The sequence below is a fragment of the Falco peregrinus genome, chromosome 12, assembly GCF_023634155.1.
Source record: "Falco peregrinus isolate bFalPer1 chromosome 12, bFalPer1.pri, whole genome shotgun sequence".
Lineage (NCBI taxonomy): Eukaryota > Metazoa > Chordata > Aves > Falconiformes > Falconidae > Falco > Falco peregrinus.
The window spans coordinates 930,203-950,996 of NC_073732.1; the positions used below are offsets into that span (position 1 = coordinate 930,203).

General features: G+C 47.4%; 1 protein-coding gene across 9 annotated transcripts in view; it reads right to left on the reverse strand.

Moving 5' to 3' along the window:
- The window catches only part of THAP4 (THAP domain containing 4), a 21,450-nt gene continuing 656 nt past the window's right edge, over positions 1-20,794 (reverse strand). The window contains exons 1-6 of one of the 9 annotated variants that reach the window (XM_055817227.1): positions 20,580-20,759; positions 18,567-19,723; positions 9,543-9,702; positions 5,974-6,083; positions 4,534-4,637; positions 1-324 (exon numbers count right to left, since the gene is read on the reverse strand). In XM_055817227.1, coding sequence (XP_055673202.1) covers positions 205-324; positions 4,534-4,637; positions 5,974-6,083; positions 9,543-9,702; positions 18,567-19,723; positions 20,580-20,656 — 1,728 coding nt within the window. In that variant the 5' untranslated portion in view covers positions 20,657-20,759 and the 3' untranslated portion in view covers positions 1-204. Of the gene's footprint in view, positions 325-4,533; positions 4,638-5,973; positions 6,084-9,542; positions 9,703-13,507; positions 13,622-15,332; positions 15,470-16,058; positions 16,409-18,566; positions 19,724-20,579; positions 20,760-20,794 lie in introns of those variants that run through there. The other 8 variants (XM_055817229.1, XM_055817230.1, XM_027792707.2 and 5 more) reach the window with 8 other exon arrangements.

Genomic DNA, 20,794 nt, shown 5'->3' on the forward strand with positions numbered 1-20,794 from the left:
TAAAAATAAAAGCTTTTTATTGATATACCATTACAGAAACATCTGAGTAACATTCTCAACAGGACGGGAAGCTCTGCGCCCTGGGGGCAAGCGCAGGCAGTGAGCTCCAGGGTCTGCCCTGCTGTGCTCCTGAGCTGCCACTGCTCTTGGCACGATGCCCCAGGGGCTCCTCGTCCTCCGCAGGGAGTTCCGGCCCTCCTGGCGTCAGGGCGTCACCTTTTTGTAGGTGATGTGGAGGTGCTGAGTCATGGGCTGCGTAGTGGTTGCCATTGAGACAGTTTGTTCGAGTTTCCCATCAGAATTGAGCCTGAATTTTCTGGTAATCTGAAAAGGGGGTAAGAAAAGAGATAACGAAATCAAGCAAACGGCATCTGCAGACTAAGTTCTGTACCTGCACGGTCTACTTGCCCTTTGCCATCCTTACATTTGCTGTCAATGCACCACAGAGGGAAGGATATGCTCACTACAGCCATGTGAGTAAACGAGGAGAAGTTTTCCCTCCTAAAGAAGGCAGCCCTTTCAAATTAACAGCTCCAAAGCCCCAAGACCATTATCCACAGAGCAGCACAGTGTCCTGGAACTACTGCTGACCTCACCTCAGCACAGACAGGCCAGCATCCCTCCACCAGAAGAGCAGCTCCCGGCTAGTGGCTCAGGGAGCTGCTCTGTGCTGGATGACATCCCCAAGGCAGCTGTCAGAACCACTGAGGCTCTCTGCACGCCACCACCCGGGGCCAGAGGAAGGCGCTGCTCATGCTACACGGGGAGATCAGAGCCTGCCAAGCCTCCGCTTGCACCTGCCACCAGCCGCAGGGCAGGAGGGAGCCACGCTGCTGTCCATCGAGAGGGCTCGACAGGCAACATCGTCCCCATCCCTCCAGCCGCACAGGCTGTGTCTCTGCGCTGCACCAAACGTCAAGAGAGGCAATTTGGGGATGCCCAGCGGAGCTGGGCCACTTGGGACCTGTGCAAGCAGGTACTTGAACTCAGGCTTCAGCAGCTTCCACACTGGAGGTGGCAGCTAAGCGTCCGTTGCTCAGCATGCGTCGTAGGTCTGCTCCTAGCTGCTGCCAAAGTAAAGGAGAGATGCGCGACCATCCTTTTTGAACCTCAGCTCCTGCTGGAGAACAGCACTCTGGAGGGCATCCCTCCAGCTGCTTGGCCTGGCGGAACAGCCACGTAACTGTGGATGGCACCAGGGCACAGCAGCTCCCCGAGTGATCGCTGCTGCAAAGAGGCAGCTTAGCATAGACCCCACACAACTAGCACTTAGGTCCTTCTTAGGTGCAATTTTGGCAGATTGGCTCCATGTCATCCCAAAGAGCTCTTTATACCGCCTGGTGGCTGCTTTTGCTTCCCACGATGAACACAATCCCAGGGGCAAACAGAACCAAAGTCCTGGGGACAGCAGGGTAATCTGCAAGCATGATTCATTTGCAGTCACTTAAACCAGCTCCATTTCGAAATTCCTAAAATGCAGAGGCTTTTGCAAATGCTTTCATTTCCAGTGGAGGTCACCCACGGGCATGCCCGTGAGCTACTGCCGGCCTGCGTGCTCCAAGACAGCCTCGGCTCCCTTACATCCATTCCTGAGGCCAGCCACGGTGTGCTCTTCGTACCAATATCCAACACGTCCTCCCAGGAGGTTATTGCCAGCTCAGAGCGAAGCTGCTCTGACATTCACTGGGGCAACAGCAGCAACAGCATCACATGCAAACGATGTTTTGATTAATATTTGCTGATCAGGTGGGGCTTTCTTTGTAATGCACAACAGCGCTCCTCAAATACCTTAAGCAGGAAAAGGCAATCAAAAGGAATACAAAAGACTTAAACAAGAAATCACCTCACAACAGGTGACCTTAGTTCAGGGTCGCTGAATGACCCATGTTTTCCTGAACTGCCCACTGTAGGTCAGGCCATTAAGTCTGAATGCCAGAAGAACATGAAATGAACCGGGCAAAAAAAGAAGAGGGGATTTTTCTCTTAAAAGCCAGCTTCAGTCAAGGCTGGCTGCTGGTACCGTGGGAGGGCAAGCTCCGTGTACACCAGAGACACGAGGGGAGAGTGCTGCTTTCCACACAGGAGAGGAAACGTGCAGCACTGCGAAACGGCCATGGGAAATTGCTGAATTCAAGGTAAGTGACATCACTGCTGTTCCCTCATCCACATATCCAGTCATGTTATCACAGAAGACAACCAGGTCAGCCAGGCACCATTCACCCATGGTAAAACCACACCAAGTGGGTCCAGTCACCTTCTCCTTCATATGTGCTGAAGTCTCCAGGGGCTGAAGCTTTTAAGGCTGAGCAGCTTGTAGCTGACCTTCCGGCACTTTCTGAAGACGGGTGACCCACAGGTCTCCAGTCATCGGGAAACTCCGCTGACCTCCATCACCTTTCACCAACAGCACAGCAGCCTTGCAGGCGCATCAGCCAGCTCCCGCCATGCCTGCACCCTGCGAGGGCTGTCCTCAAGTCTAAAATTATTGGAAAACGTGCCTGTTCTCCAAGCACTGGCAGGGGAACACGAGCAGGCTGTTTAGAAAGAAATCCAGCTAGGAGCATTGCTCTGTGACCAGCATCTCCCCCCTCTTAGGTGCAGGGTGGGAGGCAAGAGCCACTCGCTCCTCAGGGAGGTGGGAAGAGTCTCACATGCTGCAGCTGCGCCTGACGTGCCATCAGCATCGCCTCTGACAGGGACAGGCCCCGGGGACTGCTCCTCTCTGCCCATGCAGAGAGCTCCCTGCACCTCAGCACAGCTGCACTGGCAAGTGCCTGTCACACAGCCCTGGCCCAGGGAACGGCTCTTCCTGCCCAAGTTACATCTCAGCCAAGCCACAGCCATCCCAAATCGCTTTTCGGCGGGAGCACAACACAATGGTGATGAGTTCTCCAAAGGAGCAACGAAAGCAGCAGCACCCACGCCCTTCTCACGACACAGTTTCTTCATTTCCGTGGGTAATTTATGCAGTCCTTGGTGGAGAAGAGGCAGTGTTGGGAGCTGGTTACCTGCCATACCCTCTCATTGCACATCCTCCTTCACCAGCCAGGCCCCCCCCAGACACTCACTGTGACCAGGACCTAGGCCTGAACTGCCCTCAGGTGCCAGGCGAGCGTGGACCTTCAGCTCGGGTGGCTCCTTCTTCCAGCCTTCAGCCAAAGCTGGGCCCAGAGCCCTCAGTCAGCGAGCCATTTCTTGGCTTTCTGTTGCCACCCCCCTCTCCTCCTGCCAGTCTAACTGCTCACATTTCAGGCGGTGACTCTGAGAGGGCGGTCCATTTTACTGACATGTTAGTAATTACAAGCCTCCACTGCTTCGGTGATACCCTTAGTATTTAGTGGGTTTATTCCTCCTGCTATAGAAAGGAGGCAATACAGTTGCTCCTGGGAAAGGAGATAGCCAACAACTTAAAACAGGCATGGGAAGGCAAAGCAGTTAAGACTGCTTTTCCAGAGTTCAGACATTGTTTGTGCAGGGACATACACATTTTGGCACATCAGTGAATGTAGGGAGCAGGCTTATGACACCGGCTGCATCTGTACAAACTCGTGCTCTCCATTATCTATGGGTTGCTTTTATAGCTCTTAGAAACTAGGTTGCAAAATTCAGCCTTGAAGTCCAGAATGAGGCAGCACTGTATTTGCTGGAATCCAAGGAATCCAAGTGAGGTGTGTCTTCTCCCCCACTTGTCACCCTTAAAACCTTGCAGCCAGTCACTTGGCTCACGTTACCAGAGAAAACCAAACAGGTGCAAGAACATGCTGGTACCTACTCCCTGTGAGAGCTTGTTCAACCTTGCTGCCTTTCTCAGCTGCTAGTCAGCCAAGACAACTGCATCTGTGTGTGATAACTGGGATTCCAGCAGTGACCTCAGCACGCTGCACCAGCTCCAGCAGTGCCGTCTTACTGGCAGCTGGCTGCAGCCCACCCAGCTGTGTCAACAGCAAAGTGCCGCTACACAAAAAGTTCAAACCCCAAGAAGCAGTCAGCCAAGAGCGGAGCCGACAGCAAGCACCAGCCCTGCCAAGCAGCCATGGATGGGAAGAGAGCCCAGAGTGACCTGTGAATGCCCTAAAAAGTAAGCAAGCAAGATTTGCAAAAAAAAGGTGAAAGGCATGCATTGCTAAAATATCCCAGTGGGGCCTAATATTGGGCATACCTTACATGTGCACCCTCATACTGTAGTTAATCCAGAACACCAGAATCTCCCACCTGTAGAAAGGTATTCAGAGAAGAGTGACCTATTCTTTTCCCTAAAGACCGGCTACTGGCCACTGCTAGAGACAGGATTCTGGGCTGGCTGGCCAGATTCAGTGCATCAGCTCTTATCTTAATGATCCCTCTGGGTCTTGTAATGAACAAAATACATTCTGAAGGCTGTTAGAGAAAGGATAAGCCAGGATGCCATGCAGCATTTCCAAGAACTTCTAATGCCAATCTGTAATTAAAGTGTGCTAATCAACCTATCCTCTCAACTAGACACCTTCTGGGGCTAGCAATACCACGCTGATTGCTCACTGTGTGTGCACTCACCTGCTCTACATGGGGCTTCTTGGCAAAGGAGATCCTGGCTATGGAGTGAGAAGCTATAGACAGCTCTTGTCCATTCACCTCCCCTTCCTCCACCTCCACCAGACCTAGTGAGAAGCAAGGCCATAATATTTATTAAGCTACTTAGGTTACTTAACAACGTCACAATTATTAGGCTAAGTAACAGAACATCACTCTCCCTGAAGAGCAGTTTTATTTGACCTAGCACATACTGACAACTGCAAACCCACACCACCTCAGACATGTAACGCTGCTTAGAAAAATCTAGCCAGACTTACTCATATCATGTGGGATGCATATCGCATTGCAACTAGCAGTGTTCCCTTCAGCACCTGCTCTGGAATTTTAGATGCAAAATTAAGCACCAACTGGGTTTTAACACTTTAACATTTGGATGTGGTTCCCTCTCTCATTCAGTTCCTGTAAGGTGTGTAACAAGTACCAAGGCACTACATCCACACAGTGGGAAAATCTCCTAGTTTAAGAACTAAGAAATAAGGCTGCACTGAGATTACTCTCCAAGATTGTTAAAGGAACAGTAGGAGAGCAGCTCCCCTGACTATGGTGCTGCTGAGGCTCTTGGTAGTACCACAGCCCAGGCAGGTTCTCTCACAGGGAACCTGCTAAGCAGCTCACACCAAACACTCCTGGATGGAAAGGCTGCAAAGGAGGTTTCAAACCACCACATCCCCACAAGCTCTGCCGTGCACCACAAAATCAAATATGGCAAATGTTGACATCGGTAACAACAGTTTAGTGGGATGTTAAATCTGACCCTGTTTGGAAGGAGCGGCTGCCTAAGGAAGACACCAGCGACTGGAGGAGGGCTCCAGAGAGGGGAGTTCATGAGCCGAGGCCCACGCCTCTCTGGCTCTGCCACAGACACGGTCACCTGTGGCCAGCTGACAGCAGCAGTGGTAATGAAGAACCTTCTATCTAGACATTTCCCCAGCTTCCACACAAAACCAAACAAACAAGAAAAAAAAAAGACTAGGATGCTACAAAGGCATCAGGAATGTCACTGGCCACTTACTACCTGCCATCATTAAGGCTCAGACTACAATTCTTCATTACAGAGGCAGAGGCTCTTTTGGTTTCAAAGCTATGTCTGCAAATACCAACATATCATTTGAGGAAAGCATACCCCTCAAAATACCTGATACAGAAAGCTGGAAAGACATACTGTCTGGGCAAAGCCACATAGCCAATCATAGAAACTCCGTGCTTTTGACACAAGCTCATTTATTAATTTGTTTTCACTGTGGGTCCAGTGCCAAAAAGCAGCAATGCTGCTCTTTGGCACTGAAACCACAGTGAAAATAAATGAAGCTGTGACATGTGCAATAATTTTCTGGAAAAGTGATGAAACTGGCAGAGCAGGGTAAGGACCTCTCCTCCCCACCATGGATATCAGGTGTGTACCTGTGTTCTGGGCACTGATGAAGGCCACCTTATTAGTGTCAGGTTTGAGGCGGATGAATCCACATTCTCGGTGCATGGGCTTCCTGGTGTCTGGATGGAAGGCATTGAACCTGAGGGGAAATCAGAATACAAAAGCTGCTGTTTGTTGCACTGAAAATACAGTGTTTGGCCTGGTTTCATCTCAGAGGGAACAGTATTTTATTTAACTACATGACTACCTTCAGTATTATTTGAAGAGTAGAAGACTAACAATGCTTATGGTTGGGAGATGCAAATGTGGAAATACAGTTACTCTACAGGCAGAGCTACTTTTTAGAGCTGCAGCTAGTTAAGTTCAAACTTCGACAAAGTAGCTCAGAAAATCCCCCAGGAAGTCAGACATTTCACAGATGCTGAAGGCATACTCTGCATCAAATGCTTCCTTTTCTCAAATAAATATCTGGAATTACAGTATCATCTTTATTTAGCTTTTAAACCTGGCAAGCTGAGGGTTTTTGTGTATTACTTGCTGCAGGCAGCAACAGAGCAGACTTATTTCTCTTATTTCTTAGTTCAGCTCAGATTCTTATTTATTCTTCATGAGGCTTCAGAGTTGTATGTTTAGTCACCCGTGTTATGGGTGACTACATATATCATGCATGTTTATGTATCACATCAGTGCTACAGCATTCCTGAGTCTACATGGGTAACTGAATTAAACAGCAGCTTATACACAATAGCAAGCTAGGTATCTATATAACGCAGTGGACTATCCTCTTGGTTCCTATTTATTTTAGACTAATCTCTGTCTTTTCATACTGTTTTTCACAGAATTTCCCACTCTGCATCCTTCTACAGGAAAGGAGATGGAGGCAACCTCTGAGCTGCTGCTGCTAAATCCACACCCGAGAACTCCCTCATGCGGCAGCAGTTTCTACATGTGCCTCTTCCATGCAACTGGGACGTGCCTGCTGCAAATGGCCAACACCAGTCACCTTGGCCACCACGACCCGTCCTGGGACTGGGGATATCTGTATCATCAGCTGTCACCCCAATGGTTACAAGGCAAGAGTGCAAGTAGAGCTTGACCAAGGGGCTTGTCCAGGCACCAGCATGTGGGAAGCTGGAGCAATTATTTATTAAAGAAGCACTGAGAGCTGAAAAATCCAAAGCATTTCCTATGTGAAGTAAAATATAATAAACAACGTGGAGTCAACACTTCCTAGAAGACCAACAGCACTAGATGCAGCACACGGCACCCCTACTGTGTCATGGTTTAACCCCAACCAGCAACTAAGTACCACACAGCCACTCGCTCACTTCCCCCCTCAGCGGGATGGGGAGGACAATGGTGAAAAAGGTAAAACTCATGGGTTGAGATAAGAATGATTTAATAATTGAACTAAAATAACCACAACAACTGTAATGAAAAGGAGAGAGAAGGGGGAGAGGAATAAAATCCAAAGGGAATGAAGGAAAAAGCCCCTCAAGTGATGCACAATATAACTGCTCAGCACCTGCTGACCGATGCCCGGCCAGTCCCTGAGCAGCAATCTGCCTGCCCTGGCCAGCCCCCTCTAGTTTATAGACTGAGCACAATGTTCTATGGTACGGAACATCCCTTTGGCTAGTTCAGGTCAGCTGCCCTGGCTGTGTCCCCTCCCAATTTCTTGTGCCCCTCCAGAGCCTTCTCACTCGCAGGGCCTAAGAAACTGAAAAGTCCTTGACTTAGGATAAACATTACTTAGCAACAACTTAAAAACATTGTGTTATCAACATTATTCTAATTCTAAACCCAAAACATAGCACTGTACCAGCTACTAAAAAGAAAATTAACTCTATTCTATTCAAAACCAGGACACGGTATAAGAAACCTTAAAAATAAGGCTTCAAAGAACTGGAGACAAGGAAGGGGGAGCACAGCTAAGGCATGCAGTTAGGGAGCAGTTTGTACGCCTTGCAGCTGCCTCCAGCTCCCCGATGTTCTCCGAGTACAAATACACAAACTGCTCCTCCCGTTTGGCTTTGTCTCTATATAAAGGATGTCTCCTTTTAACCACATGGTTATAAGGAGAACCAGGAATGACTTCTGTCAGTAGTGCAGGGCTGCATCCCTGCTAAAGACTGTCCTAGCATCTCAGCCTCTGTGCTCTGCAGCTCATGAGGCCAGGTACTGTACTGACTCATGCCTCATAGTGGGATTATCTAGATTCAAAGGATGAACAAACTTAAATCAGGCTTCTTTCAGTGCTTGGAGCATTCAAGAGTCATCTGAACTGTCTTGTAACAGTCAAGGAGCACTGCTCCATGAGCCAGGGAGGCACAGGGTCTGCTGCCTATTCTCCTGATGCTTCCCAGAGCTCAGCAGCCCTGAGCTGTGTATCTCCTCAGCACCAAAAAACAAAAAAAAGCAACTCAAATCAGCAACTGTTCAAAAGTTGGAGAGAGAGATGTAGACAAAGCATGACTGTCAGAGCTTTGTTTCTTTTGGAAACGACTAAAAATGTCACATGCTGAGCTGGCAGCTCCGTCACAACGAATGGTGCACACCAGGAACACAGGGCATCTTTCACACAGCATTGGCATTTTTTAATTATTCTTTTATCTGTTTTTTTAAAGCAACAAACTTTCCACCCACCCCCCCCCCCAAATGAGTACTGCAGCAGCACTGAACAGTCAGCTAACACATCACTTCTCTTCCTCCAGATTTCTTTTTGATTTCTCTTACAACTACTTGCAGCTAAAGCAGTTAAGCTATCTGCCTCCTATTCGATACAGGTTGTCAAACTTCTAATTTTTCCTCAGATATTCATGGTGGTGAAGACTGAGGATGACAGTTTTAAATGAACAAACTTGACAGCTGTACCATACCATTTATTGGATCTGTAAGTGGGGGTTTCACAAAGCAGAGCGATAGCAGCTGTAATGCTATTACCTGAAGATTAATTTCTAATTAGACAGCTACCACCAGCAAGAAGAACAGTGGGGCTTTTCTGGCCATAAGGACAGTACATCTTCTGGCTAATATATGCACCCAGTGCACACCACATTAAAGTGGAAGAATCGCTGGTCTTTGAAAGGCAGGTACAGAATTTGCACAGACAATAGGTCATGCTGGGGCCACTCTTGGTACCCTAAGTTACTCTCACTACTCTAAGTTACAGTCACATTCGCAGCACTGTGATACCTCTCACTGTGTAAACCTCAGGACTGGCGGGCCACAAGAACTGTATCCTGTACCTTGGCCACAGTCCCGATCCTGTATACATGTGCTTCTGCACAAGTTCACAGGTGTGAACTCACTTTTGAAAAGCTCTGTAGAAGTGCACTGTACTCTTGGGCTACTGAATCTTCACTGATTGCAGGTGTGCAGCTCTGGATACGTTGCAACAGCATGCCAATTAATTACAAGTTTTAAAGGAAAATGAAAGTCATACCGTGCAGTCATGTATCATTACATTGTCTCATTCAGTAGGTGAACACTTGTTTACTTTGCCACTAGAAAAGAAATACAACCAACAAGTCTCACTGGAGCCATGCCTGATCCGACCCAAAAGCTGCTGCCGACACATATAAGCCCCTTGACTTACGAGAAGTTGAGCATGGGCTGCCCCACATGAGAGATGTGCACTTCTTCCAGGTACTGGAAGGGCTTCATTGTAGGGAAGGTGCCATCTCCTGGTGGGTCTGACAGCCAGGTGCCCAGCATCCAGGACAGGGGTTCCATCACAGGATTCAACTGGGGAGTCTCTGTGGAGGAAGAAGAAAGAACAAAGAAAGAAAATTCAGAGATCTGTGCTCTGCAGCTTGCTGTGAGCTGCTCACAGCTGGGTGGAGGGGAACACAGAACACCTCAGAAATGGTCCAATGCAGCAGCACTTTTCTCTAGAGTGGCGTCAGCTCCAAGGTGCAAGGGGAGATGGGGAACAACGAACAGTCACAAAGGTAACAAAAGTAGGTCTGTTTTCAAACCTGCTCTTGGCCTTAGAGCTCTCTTCCAAGTGGTCTGCTTCAGACTCCTCTCTGTAGCTTGATCTGAAGAGAAAGCCCCCTCCCATCTACATGCAAGGAAGGAGAAGACTGAAATCCCAGCATAAAGAATTATCACTAAATGACAATTAGATCTCTAATGCTCTGGCCTGATTTTTCTCAAGCCCTAAGGACGTCCCATTCCTGTTTGTTTCTGAGACCAAGGAAACAAGTCCTCGCATCAGATGAAAATCAGATGCATGCATATTCAAGATCAAAGTTTGACTGTCATTTTCTTGAAGAGGTTAACAACACCCTGCACTTTTACAATGAGACAGGGATCATTCAGAAGTCGTTCTGCTTAAGACTGTGGACTAAGGCCAAGTGAAATGTTTTAAAAAGACTAGGGTCTCCGCAAGTTAAAGCATAAATGGAAGAGAAAACTACATCCCTTTGTCAATGCATTTATTAAGAAGCAACCAAGGTCTGTTTCACAAAGTTAAAGCTTCTTTAATGAATCATTTTAAAAGAGCTTTGAGTAACAACAGGTTTGCATTTTGCTGTGATTTCAGAGAGTGTGACCTGAAAAATACCCAATAAATCAGAGAAACAGACAATTTTAAGTCAAAGGAAAGCAAGGCAGATCCATTCCTAAGGTTTAAACAGGGAAAGTGATATGGGACCCACATAATCTCAGGAAAGACAAACACCAACAGAAGTGATGTGCCCACTACTCTAGGTTAGCTATGTTATGCAGACAAGTATGACTGAAGTATACCTAAAGCATGTCCTCCTTCCACCCATGTGATAAATGCCTCATACCACCAGGGTGGGAGCTAAAGGGGGCTGTTTTTCACACCTAGTGATATCATGTAATACAAGAACTACCTGTCCAGACGGTCTAAAAGGCACAGACTCAGATGCAGGGAGAAATTGACCTAAAAAGCTGATGCTGTGAGTAAATACTAGCTTGATCAGTCAGAGTTTCACTGTGTTCAGTCCCAAACATCAGGCTAAAAAGACTGAACGAGGAAGAGGAATGGAGAGTCTGCACCTGGAATGCCAAACAAGGGGAAACACAAACTTTCCCTGGTAAGAGAGACCACTTTTGTTATTTATTATCCAGACAGCAGGTTTAGAAAGCCAGCCAGCAAGTCGGCAAGGTGCTGCTATTACTATTCTTTATCCTGAAGTATTTCACAAGTAAAACAGCATGAGAAAAAATGAAAGCTCACTACAAAATAGGTGATAAAAACCTACAGCATCAGAGCCAGCCTTTGCAAAGACTGTTCTGATAGCCTGTGCATTCACCACCAGCTTACCAAAGTTTTAAGAAGGGGTTCCTACAAGCCACACATCGGTATTACTATACCGGACAGTATTTCACTGTACTTACCTTCCACCTGTGCTCTGAGCAACCAAAGCAACACAACATTATTTTCTGGTGCAGCAAAGACCTCAACATAGTGATGATCGATAACAAAAGTCCAAAGTTATTGCTACAAGAACCCCCATACTTCTACGCTGCTGCTTATGAACCAGTTTCCCTTTCTACTTCCATGCTGAGAGCACACGGTTTTGCAAGTAAGGAGACGGTCACTACCCCAGCCAACTGGTATTTGCCTTTCGCTTGCTACTGTATGCACTGTGTTTCTTGCCAAGCTTTTTGCAGGCTCAAACTCCCATCAAGAAGGGGAAGAGCAAAGTTCTGGAAAGGCTGGAAGAGACCGCAGCCTGGGCTGCTGCTGCCCTCTCCTGGGTCAGGAAGCAGCAACAAAGCCGAGGAGCAAGATACTTTCTGTCATCTGAGTGCTTATAATATGGCATTTCATTTCCTTTTGCCTGCCAACCTTGCAGCATTTCAGGAAAGAGCATCAACATGACAGACGAAAGAAATGGCTTTAGCCATTTCCACTCTCTAGACTCGGTTATGAGTGAAGAGAAGCCAACCGACTGTTTCCAGCACCCACACACAGCCTGACCTCGCCGTGCAGCGTCCAGTCTGGCTGGAGGTGCTCCACTAGGCATGCTGGTCTCACGTCCAAAGAGCCGCACTTGTAACCAGCTGAAAAGTGAAGATGTAGCTGTGCACCTTGAAGTCTACGGCACCCAGGCAAACAACATGGCCAAGCAATCGTTATTACTTTCCCAAACTCTCTGGATGGCAGCAAAGCCAACATGAGGTTTTTAGTTTGTTATGTCACTTGGAAAACCATAAGTGCTGGTTAGGGACAAGGACAGAGACTCAGTGGAGTGCAGAGGAGTAAACACATCCTGATCACATCCTATGCAGTGCTCTTCTTACCTTTAGTATCAGTCTCTGACAAGTGGACTAAGTCCTTTTTCCTCCCTGGGAGCCTTCTGTGCTAGAGGGCTGAGCTGAGAGAATGGAAAAGCAGGAGAGGGGAGACAGGAAGGAGTCTGACTGAGCCCATTAAAAAAAAAAAAAAAAAAAAAAAAAAAGTAGTGATTTTAAAAGAAATTTTCTTCTTACATCATAGTTGGGGTGTGTAAATGCAAGACTATTGCAGCAACAAAAAGTAAGAGTTTAAAGAGGAAAATACCTTTGCTGAGCTGCTTTGTTTCAAACAAACAGGTTCATAGATGCAGTCACTGTCAAGAGGAATTTCACTGACAAAGGAGCATATACTTCCCTTTTTAAAGATCTAAACTCTTGGCACATCACTTTTACAAACAACCTGCTACTATAGCTTAAAACGTAAGTGTGTGATAGTATCAAGAACACAAACCACACTTGAGAATTTGCAGTGCAAGAGACACTGGCCACTCTTCTGCATGTCTAAAGCTTCAGACTCAGATTGGGTCCTTAAGGCTGGTTCTCCTGCATCCACATGCAGAGTTTCTCTTATCTAACAGGGAAGCTCACACTATAGCTTCTTTCTTAGCAAGGAAATTCCTGGAGTCACTTCCCCCTGTCAGATGATACATTTTCTTGAAGCTGTTAGGGGCCCAGCATCTTCAAGACCTCCACTCCTCTATGAAATCCCACTTAATTTAGCCACAATGCTCACAATTTGCAACAGCCTGGGAGACAAAAACCACAGGCACATAAGCAAGACTCCAGGATGGCATGCCCAGCTCCTGGGCACACAAGTCAGCTCCATTTCACCATCCGAACCCACTTCATCCCTCCAAACTCACAGACTGTTTCCACACCTTTCCTCATTTATGGAGGGTTTAGAAGTCAAATCCCTCCCAGCACTGTAGCAAAGTCAGACTGTAACCGGCTCTCTACGCTTTGCAGCAGAAGACTGCATGCTCTCCCTGCCATGAGACAAACCAGACAAAGCAGCTGAACAAGCCCCTCAGGCCATGTCTACACAGGCTTCAGCCAGTGTGGCTCTCAAATGGGATTCCTGGCACGGAAAGCTATGCTGGCACACATTCCTATGCCGCTTTATCAGCAAAACTGTGGCATGAGCAGCCAGCTCGTTGCTAACAAGACAGCTAACCTATTTCCCCTAAGCTGGGGTACACTTGCTGCAGGAAACTTAACCAACACCCCCAGCCACCAAAAAAACCAAACCAACCACCAAACCAAACCAAACGAAAACCCCACACTCACTCATGCAGCACCTCTTCTCAGTCCTCAAAGTGCTACAGCAACAGCTGGGCAGCCTCCTGCAGTCCTTTCTTCAGCTGAGTTGCTTACTGGATTTAAATCATCATCAAGGTTCTGCTAATTAAGGAGCAGCCTTGTTCAGCATACCTCTTCCATGTTTAAGTGGCTTTGTACTCTGCTGCCTTTCTCGGAGTGTTGTACCCCTTTACACACTTCGCTGATGCTCCCCTCAGTAAAGCAGGAAAGAATTCCTAGCACTGACATGCTCTAGCTCCACCTCTGCTTTAAAAGTTGGGAATGTTATTACATTCACAAAATTTCATCTTACAGCCTTAGTAATTAATTTCAGGACCAAGCACTGTTATGTTATTGCCTCTAATGCCTGCAGTAAAATGCTCCAGTGCCTGCAATCACTGTCAAGAGTTCTCCTGCACTACAAAACACAGAGAAAACATTTTTAAAATTATACACTATTACAAGAAACCTGAATATCCTACCTGAGCTTACCTCAATATGTTTTACTTTCAGGTTCTCCTTAGTCAGCATTTTCATTGGTTCCTAGTTGCAAGCTGTTTTTCTGTTGTGAGTCACTGCCGACTCACTGCAGAATTAAATGCTTAATGCACAAGCTGTATAGGCTATTAGGAAAAAAAACTAAAAAAAACCAAGACCATTCCACCAGGGGGGGGAAAAAAAAAAAGCAACTGCAGAGCAAAAAGTCTGTTTTCCCCCCTTCCAACTGCCTTTCTCTCCAAGGGGGTGGTGAAAGAGCCATGTCCCTGATCCATCAAGTCCCAAACCTGCTGTGTGTCAGGTCGGTGCCCGCACACTGGTTGCGGAGCAGAAGGCAGCTTACCTTCCACCTGCTGCAGCGTAGCACGTGCTTGAGCCATACGTGCTGTGAAGTCTCACCTAGCTTCCCTTGTAGTACCTTCTGCCACAAATTCAGCCCTGCTCTTAATCTATGCACACGCTCCTACTCCTTGTCTCGCTCTTAGCTTACTTTATAGCCCCCTTGTTCTTTGTAACACCCTCTTACCATATTGACCAGCCTTCTACCCTGGCCATTTCCATCCCAGACAAGAAAAAATAAAGAAGAAAAAAAAATCAGAAGCAGCCACCTGCCACCTCAGAATAAGTGTTTTCCTTCCAAAATCTAGCTTCAAGTTAATGTGCAGCTGCCAAGTCAGCAGTGCCTGCCCTGGCAGAGGCAATTTTTCTGACAGCCCATCTCTGCAATCCACTATAAATGTTTCATTTTCAAGCTAAACTGGACAAGGACCCATTGCTGTTCCAAGTCCTGCTCAGACAGATGAAAGTACAGCATCTCGCATCCTTGCACAACCCCATTTCTACTGCCACTGAGAAACATGATTTTGCTATTTGTTTTCTGCAACACAAACGAAAACCTTTTGCCACCTCGATGGGAAACAGCACCTCAGGCCCCACAGACCAGGCATCAGGACTCCCACCTCAGCACAAAACCAAACATTTAATGTTTGAATCCTTCTGCTTGTCCACAAAGTTCACAAACTATGCTTTATTGGTATGTAAAAAGAATTACAAATGGCCCCATTTCTACTCTGGCTTTGTAGAAATATTTAAAGACAAAACTAAGCTGGAGGGAAATATGATTTCCTACAGATTCCTAGCAAATTTCTAACTGTTTTTCAGATGGACTCATTCTGCAAACTCTCCTGCCTTTAATATGACCTTCATGAAAATAGACATGCAGTGTGCAAGCGGCTTCACGTATGCTCAAACAGCTGAATTCTAACAGCTTTACCTCTCTGATAAACACAGACACTTCAACCCCGTTGAATCCTACCTGCGATTGCTCCATTGCCAGCCATAATTTGCAGAGTTACTTTTCTATTGCTTGGTCTAGCTCTCTAACCACCTTTGCTCACCAGAAAGTGTTTTACGCAGGGTTGACAAGATGGCCATAAGGGAAGTGATCTCATGATTAGGCAACACAGTTATCCCAGTGCCTGCTGGGAGATGTAGTTTTATAAAAGGACCAAGCTTGAACACATTAAGACGAGGAAAGAAGGACCCTCAGATCTCCCGTCTATGCTAGTACTGGGGGAGCATGATGCAGCAGAGCTGTGAAATGTTCAAGCAGAACAAGCTGGTCAAATAGTATTTGTGCATCAGAGGACATGGCTGTTAGAATAGTCTCCCCCTCCCCAGGACACTGGATCCATAGCTGTTCATTGACTCTCCCCAATTTCTCCCAGTGCATCTTCTCCAGAAGATGCATCTGACCTCATTCTGCCTGGTGTGCTGTGCCTAACGGAACTCCTCTGCTAGAAGGTCCTCAACCTTTGGTCCATGGACCTCTGAAGCAGCTCATAAGACAGAAGGAAACACTCCCCTACCAAAGGAGAGAGCAAATTCAATGTTTAGATGGAAAAGGCCAATGTGGCAGCTGGGTAGGAAACAGTCCAGGGCTTCTCCTAAAACCAGTTAGTCAACACCCCTGTTAAGACAGGTTGGGAAACACCGCTTGAGCACAACATGACAGTTCGAGCACACTGTGAGCCAAACTCACCCAGACTGAGTCACCAATCTTCAAGTGTGGCTGGCGGAGGCTGCATGTACACCAGTTTTGCTGAAACCTGCTCTTTCCAGCTGGCTGTAGTTTGGGTACAGCCAGCAGAAATTTACTTGTCTCACTGGAGGAAAATATTGGTTGAGAACTAGTACCAAAATGAAGATCTGCTTAACGGGCGCAGGCCTAAAGCTCACTTTTCTGTTCGCAATTCTGTGGAAGCGGCTGAGCGTCAGGCAGCAGCAAAGAGAGGTCCCGCAGCATGTGGAGTTGGGATGCAGACACGTAACAACCTGCACGGTCAGTCCTGTCGGTTACTGTACTTACGCTCCCTATCCCCAAGGCACTGCCTTTAGAAGAAAAAAAATACGCAAGCTCAGGTTCACAGCTAACAACAGCACCTCAACTACACATCAGATGACTTGGGACAACTGCAACGTAGCTACTAAAAAAAGTCTGTAATTATTATTGAGGTAATACATTACCTGACTGTATTTTTATGAATACCAAAAAGCCTTTCTTCAATTTAGCTCTGTATTACAGTAAAACTTAGTGTCTAGGCATAAACCAGACTCTGCCCAGCAGCAATCAGCTGCACTTAATCAGGTATTTTGACTGCCATAAACTATTACTGTGAGCACACAAAAAGCAATACAAGGCAGAACAGCACCAAGATTCAGCTAAAAAAGAAGAAAAAAAAAGCTGCCAACCACCCACCCACCAACCCCTTAGAAAAAGGTCACCAGCCAAAGGGCTCCGTAAGAACTTCCCATTGCACCAAGCTACAATCGCCAAAATGGTTCATTTTCACATACTGATCTCCAATTTTGCTGGTAAGAGATGGCAGAACAGGTAATGAGCTAGTCAATTCGTTAAAAAAATAATAATTGTATTTTCCCTTAGAAAACAGAATATATAATTCTTATGTTCTTAAAGAAGATATTCTTAATATGCAATTCTCATGTTCTCAAAGCCATATACATATAAGAAGATCCATCTCAGGAAAATCACAGTGCTTCCTCGAATAAAGATAAACATCTTTCTTTTTGCCATTAGTATCTCATTGAAGGTATTCCAACAAAACTAGACATCCTTTTTCATATATACATATATATGAATAACAATTACAAGCCCTAAAATTGTATATAGATATTTTCTGTAGTTTGACAACAAAACAATACAAAAACACAGACCAGAAGGTACAAATAAGACTATGTTGATTTCCCACGGAGGGGGAAAAACATTCTTTTTCCCCTCTCTACCCAAATCAAACTGTGAGTTTTCTTATACTTCGAAAAATTAAAAACACATGGTAAAACTAGCATTGGGTATTGACCTTCAAGAATTTTGTCGGGGTTTATTTTCTTGCACTTGACTGAAGAAGCAGGAAGTAGGCCATGCTGTAACAGTCTGCCTACGCCAGTATCGTGTTTCTGACCATGTCTGATACTACACGGTTTTAGAAGCAGCAATGAAGATTTCTTTTTATCCTAAGGAAGAGATTCAAGAATTACTATCAGAAGATACCTAACCATCCATGTGTGGTGACTTCTTCAAGAAAGCCCCAAGCCACGCATCCTTCACAAGGCAACCCAACATTTCCTCAGCAGCCACACAAATACCAAACATCATTAAATACTCGTAAACTACCCCTGAATTGCATCTCACAACTAGAGTCACTGTGCAGAAGTTTTATCAGCTGTATAGTAAATCACTCCTTTTCTTGCAAGAAAAAGGGTTATGGCCCGATTCGACTTCTCCACAACAACTTTTTTACATGACCTCATCCCTTGCTGAGCTCCCTTACATTTTCAAGTGTCTCAGTTTTATTTTTTTAATTGATAGAGAAGTCATTCTCCATCTTTTGCCACTTTATTATCCTTTTCCCGATGACTTCTGCCTTCTAAGGGAGGAAATGATCAAACACAGACATCCGGTCACAAAAAGTGACCTCACTGTGTTATCATGACATTGTCACATTTGATACCTACCACCTCGCTTAGACTTCGTGTAGTGAGCGCAGCATATGAAATCTAAGATCACAAGTACTTCTTACATCACTGGAGACAACTACAACAGCTTTCCCAGATACCTGCTGCCCATGACAGCTCATTAACACACCAAAAAAATTCACAGGCACACTCCAAAGGAAGACAAATCCTAACAGGTGCTACTGAGTCACAAACAAGTTAAAATAATCCAGGCAGGAAAAAAAAAAAATAAAAATCATCAAGAGAGTTGTCAGCAACACCATGACCAAACTTCCCATTGCATACCAGGAATCACCTCCAAAACTTTTGGGATATAAGAAATAACTCATGTGCCCAAAACTCTCATTTTTTCACCTCTGTCTGTTGGTTTAACACAAGCTACTACTTTTCCTTCCAAAGACGTACCTTTCTCATACTTTTTACCCATCACATCTCTACAACTTGTAACTTAAACAGCCTCTTATTTGTAAGAAAATGGTGTATTCTGCCTCAATGCAAAGCCACTGGGAATACTGACCACAGTCCTGGGATAGCAGGCTGTTCAAGTAAGGGAAACTGATCCTCTTCAGCTCATCTAGCTTCTCCTTCAGTTTCCTGACTTGACTGTCAGAGCGACTGACCCTCTGCCTCAAAAGTTTCAACTCTCCATTCTTCTTTTCTACCTGCTCACGCAAGCAGCACACCTGACTTTTGCTCTGCCTGGAGGAGAAACAGTATGAGTGGAGGGAGTCAATGAGCTTGCAAGCTCCTGAGGCCGACATGATGACCTCGTTGATTGACATGGGGTTGGCATCTGTATCACCCTTCCGCCCCACCACAGCCTCAGCGGCAGGCTGAGGGGTAAGGTCTGCAGGGGATGCCGACAAACCCTGGGAAGGTTTCTGAGGGGTTGCAGTGAGGGATGAAGTAGGGGAGCCTTCCGCTACGGCCTTATTGTGTCCCATAAGATGGCTGCTGCAGCTTGGTTCCACATCTCTCTTTGGCCTTTTCCTTTCTAGCTGCTCTTTTGGGAAAGATGGCCTCTCTCTGGCATGCTTCGAGGAAAAGCTGTAAGAATGAAGGGAGCCAATGAACTTGCAAGCACCAGAGGCAGGAGGCGTGAAATCGTCAACTGACACACCACTTCTGTCTGCTATCCAGCTCCCTGTCCAGGTGGCTTTAGGACAGTCCTCCACAGAAGATCTCTCAGGCTTTTTCTGAGGTCCAGGCTTTGCAACCAATTTATCACCTAACGTCCTTCTCCGAGGTCCATCCCGCTGGCTGTGGAGGTTCTCTTCTTCCTCCTCAATCGATCCGATTTCCACTTGCAAAGTTGCCTCCTCCATCTCATTTGTCCCTTGCATCACCATGAAGTCCTGGCCAGAAGATGAGGTTCTCTGAACTACCTCACAGCCTCCTTCCCTAGGGTCTTCTCCATCCTGCAGTGTCACCTGGCTTGCTATTTTTCTTCTGCTTCTGACATAATCCAGGTTGTCGTGTTTTTTCTCTGCAAGCTGGAAGATGGTAGGGACAGCAGTGGGCTTCAGCAGCCGGTGCTGGTCTTCCAGTCGCTTAGAAAAGCTGTCTTTGGTGAAATGCTCGCTGCAAAGAAATGAATACTTGGTGGGAGTCCAGTTGTCTCTCTGAACAGCTTTCAGCCACTGAATCAGACGTTTTGAATCCTTCAGTGGGAATCTAAGAACAAACAGACAAAACCCATGCAAAATTAAGTCGTATTTTGGAAATTAGAGGCGTTGGTACTCTCAGGTCTCAGAAATTCTTGCGAAAGCTGTACTTTAACAGGTACGCTCATTTGAGGATTATTTCATTTTGGGCCGAAACACTCAACATTCCTTCCCTCCACCAACAGCTCCGCTCCACAACCAGCACAAAAGTAAAAAGCGTCGTTTCCCTTTTCATCAGCAACCGACCTGCCACCCAGCAGCTCACCCGCCCGCCAGCAAGGCAAGCAGCCTGCAAGGAACGAGGATGCCACAAGCACCGAAACAGCCCAGCTCGGCCAACACGCTGCCCACCCGCCGCCTCCACAAGCCCGTTGATGTTTACGGCGGGTGTATTTAGTCAGGTGTAAAAAGACCCGGACCGGAAAAAAAAAAAAAAGACCCGGAGCGGCTGAACAAGGCACCTTTTCCACAGGGACTCGCACCGGGCGCCCCCTGGGGTCTCGGCTACGGCAGCATCGCCGGCAAGGCCGGGGCGAGGGGCAGGGGGCAGGCCCGGGGGGCAGGCGGGGGGGGGGGGCCAGGCCTCAGCCCAGCCTGGGGCCCAGGCCCCGCGGCGGCGAGGGGCAGCTCCCCGCTGCCTGGCCGGTTTCTGGAGCCCAAAGCCGGTCCCCGGCGCTGAGGAAAACAAAGGGCGGCCGCTACCGCTGGGGGCCCGGCGGTGCCGGGGAGGGACGGCCAGGGCAGGCAGCCGCCCCCAGCCCGGCGGCCAGGCCAGAGCGGAGCCAGGGGCTGGGGGAGGCCCAGCCGTGGCACCTGCGGAGGGCCGGGGGCGGCGGGGCTGAAGCGGGCCGGGCGGCCGCCCTTACCTGTGGAAGGAGACGGCGCCCCGGTGCGCCTTCCCCTGCCGGTTGGAGCAGTTGGCGGCGGCGCAGCAGATCACCATCTCCGGCCGCCGCCGGCCGGGCCCGCCCCGGCCCCCGCCCGCCGGCCCGGGCCGCCGCCAGCCGTACGGCAAGATGGCGGAGCCAGGTCACCCCGGCCGCCCCTCCGCCGCTGGGGAAGGGGTTTCTGTACGGCACTG